Source organism: Helianthus annuus, chromosome 7, assembly GCF_002127325.2.
Source record: "Helianthus annuus cultivar XRQ/B chromosome 7, HanXRQr2.0-SUNRISE, whole genome shotgun sequence".
Taxonomy (NCBI): Eukaryota; Viridiplantae; Streptophyta; class Magnoliopsida; order Asterales; family Asteraceae; genus Helianthus; species Helianthus annuus.
In genome coordinates, this window is record NC_035439.2 from 3,040,946 (window position 1) to 3,043,719 (window position 2,774).

At 34.9% G+C, this 2,774-nt stretch overlaps 1 protein-coding gene across 1 annotated transcript; it reads right to left on the reverse strand.

The window, feature by feature from the left end:
• Positions 1 to 652: 652 nt before the first annotated feature.
• LOC110866137 (CMP-sialic acid transporter 2) lies at positions 653 to 2,136 on the reverse strand. The gene is made up of 6 exons (XM_022115439.2): positions 2,000 to 2,136; positions 1,760 to 1,893; positions 1,587 to 1,663; positions 1,463 to 1,502; positions 1,324 to 1,384; positions 653 to 954 (listed from the first exon to the last, which is right to left on the reverse strand). Exons 1-5 carry the CDS (start codon positions 2,061 to 2,063, stop codon positions 1,334 to 1,336), a joined length of 366 nt encoding a protein of 121 aa, XP_021971131.1. The 5' UTR covers positions 2,064 to 2,136; the 3' UTR covers positions 653 to 954; positions 1,324 to 1,333.
• Between the last annotated feature and the right edge of the window lie 638 nt (positions 2,137 to 2,774).

The following is a 2,774-nucleotide window of genomic DNA, read 5'->3' on the forward strand; positions in this document are numbered from 1 at the left end:
GGATCGCAAACATCCGCGTTATACATATGTTTTTTTTATTAAACATTTTCTAGCAAGGATCATTGTGGTTGGTTTAGATTGGTTTTGTTCTTTTCAAATATCCTTGAATATCATGATAGGTCTCATGTGTTTGTGCGTCTCTCTTTATATATATATGTGCCGCTACTGGTAGCGAGGATAGACTTGTCGTTGTACTTGGTTATGTGTCCACCCGTGTATCAAGCTTAAGTGTCCTGACATGCTTAGTTATGATAAAAGAGCCATGGTCTACGGTGTATGAACGATGAGCAATAATGGAGATCTAAAAATCCTCATTTACGAAACCATTCACTGCCAGTTTTAAGGCAGCAAATGATTCAATATGCTATAGAATGATTGGATTTAGGAATAATGGTAGACCATAATTGAACACGTATGTAAGTAATGGTCTTTAAAGGGTGTTTGGAAATGACTTATTGACTTATTACCTTTTTCTTATTAACTTTTTAGAAAAGCTAACAAGTTAGTTCCAAAAGCCAGGATTTAAAACTTTTCCAAATGACTTGTTGACTTGACTTAGTGGCTCCAATAAGTTAATAAGCCATTTCGAAACTCAATCCCAAACACCCGCTTAGTAACCGATAATTGAACAAGTATGTCAGCGTGATGACAATATTGAATAAACTATATTTGAATGGATGAATGGTCCAAAGTAAACAATACCAATAAATTGTTATTTTTCTATCTTCTGAACCTGTATACACTGATAGTGAGGTCCGAAAACATGGCCAATTTCATCGGCTACTTAAAATCGTTTTTTGATTGGTTGTTAGTGGGGTAAACTCTTTCAACGATATCCACAAAGACCATAATACCCCTCATAGAGGGTTTTCTTTTCTTCTTAAAAATGGGAATCTTCCGTACCCTCCACAACTAGAGCCCGAAAAACTCTTCAAAGAAGAAACATGCATTGACCTTCACACATAAACAGGTCAATTAAGTTAAGATTTATCTAAGGGGTCAAAAGGGTCGAACGGTTTGAAAATTATCCAAAGTGTATTAAAATGCCAAAAAAAAATACTAAATCGTTATATTAGAAAAAAAAATTTACTTGGTTTGATAATTTTAGAAGTTTAAAGAATTGGATGAACAAGTATTTGCATGTTGACCCAACCTGCTTGTTTTGACTTGCACTAAAAGCCAGAAGCTACCCTTTTGACCCGACCCGTTTTAACATGTTATCAACCCTGTCCATTTAGCCACTTTGAGTAACTTTTTTCCCATTTTACCGTTCTAAAAATTGTAGCAAAATCAACATTCAACACAGTAATTTTTGAAACTTACTCCGGTCGATTCAAGTAGGAAGTAGAGGCCTCCTTTCATCAGATTCTACACGATGACTAGCCTGCAGGAGTAAAAAAAAAAAAGTCAAAAACAGTTTTTCTTAATAACTAAACTTATATAAATCACTGAACATCTGTACCTCCTCATTTGCCCCTGCTGCTATATTTACGAATTGGTCCCTATTTACACGGAAAAAAATGAACAGGCTTAAAAATAATTTTCTTATTAAACAAAGTGAAAGACAGTCATTAATAGTTGAGTACCTATGATTGTTCTCAACCGGTTCCAACTCCAATACCCCATTTTCTTCTTCCTTAACTTTTGCAAGAGGTGAAAAAAACTAGAAAATAAACGAAACAAGGGGTAAATTAGTAAAATCACATAACAGGTTGAATGTATTAAGAGGACAACCGGCCTCTTGAGATGTCATATATACCTGATGCATTGAGATGAAAACAATAGAAATTCCAAGCATAAAATTTATAGTCAAAGTGTGACCAAACAAAGCTGCAGATGCAAAGCCTGTGAAGATCATGGCAACTGTTGACGAGTATTTTTTCAAAATCGTATCTGCATGCCATAAATCGGTTTTAGAACTATATGTAAAACAACAATATTATGATTCATAACACAGGATTGGGATTTTATAAGCTTTGAACATGTTATATAATCTTACCAGCATATTTGAAGAAAAAGGAAGATAAAATTCCTTGTGCTGCGTTGTTTATAATTAAAAGCATTGTAGCTTTTGAATGTCCTTGCAAAATATCAAAGCTTTCGGGACCTGAAAAACATGATCATACCAAGTTAAGGTTTTAACTGTAGATAGGTAAAGTTTAACAGTCAAAACCTCTGATTCCTTTAAAAGTCACTAAATGCATTAAAGATTGTATTTTCAGGTCATCCTGGACCATATTGACCCATACCAAAAAGATCTCCGTTTTTAATCATTACCCAACCTGCCTGACCCGCTGAGTTTGATATCTCTAATTTACATGTAGATAACATTGAACAGCAATTTACACCAAGTAACAGTTAGTGTTATGCATAATTTCATTATAGTTCATAGAACAAGTAATAACTAGTGGGTTACCACCCGCGCTCCGCAGCGGGTTCGAAACGTAGATTAATAAAAAGCAAATTGTGAGAGTTAAAGTTGTTTGATGTTTTATTTAAGGGGCTAAACATGTCATTATTTAAGTTGAGGGACTAAACATGCCATTATTAAAGTTAAGGGGTAGAGTTGTTTATTGTTAAAGTTGAGGGGCTAATGTTATTTTAGTTAAGTTTCTCGTGTTACCATCCATGATCGATTGCTCTCACGGATTGGTGTGTTTGCACGGAGTTACTCGAGATCAAGGGAACGTAAAGAGACTGGTTGTTCTATGGAATCCATTAGTTAGGAAATCCGTTGGTATAGCGATACCGGGTGGAGCCCATGAGGTTATTAG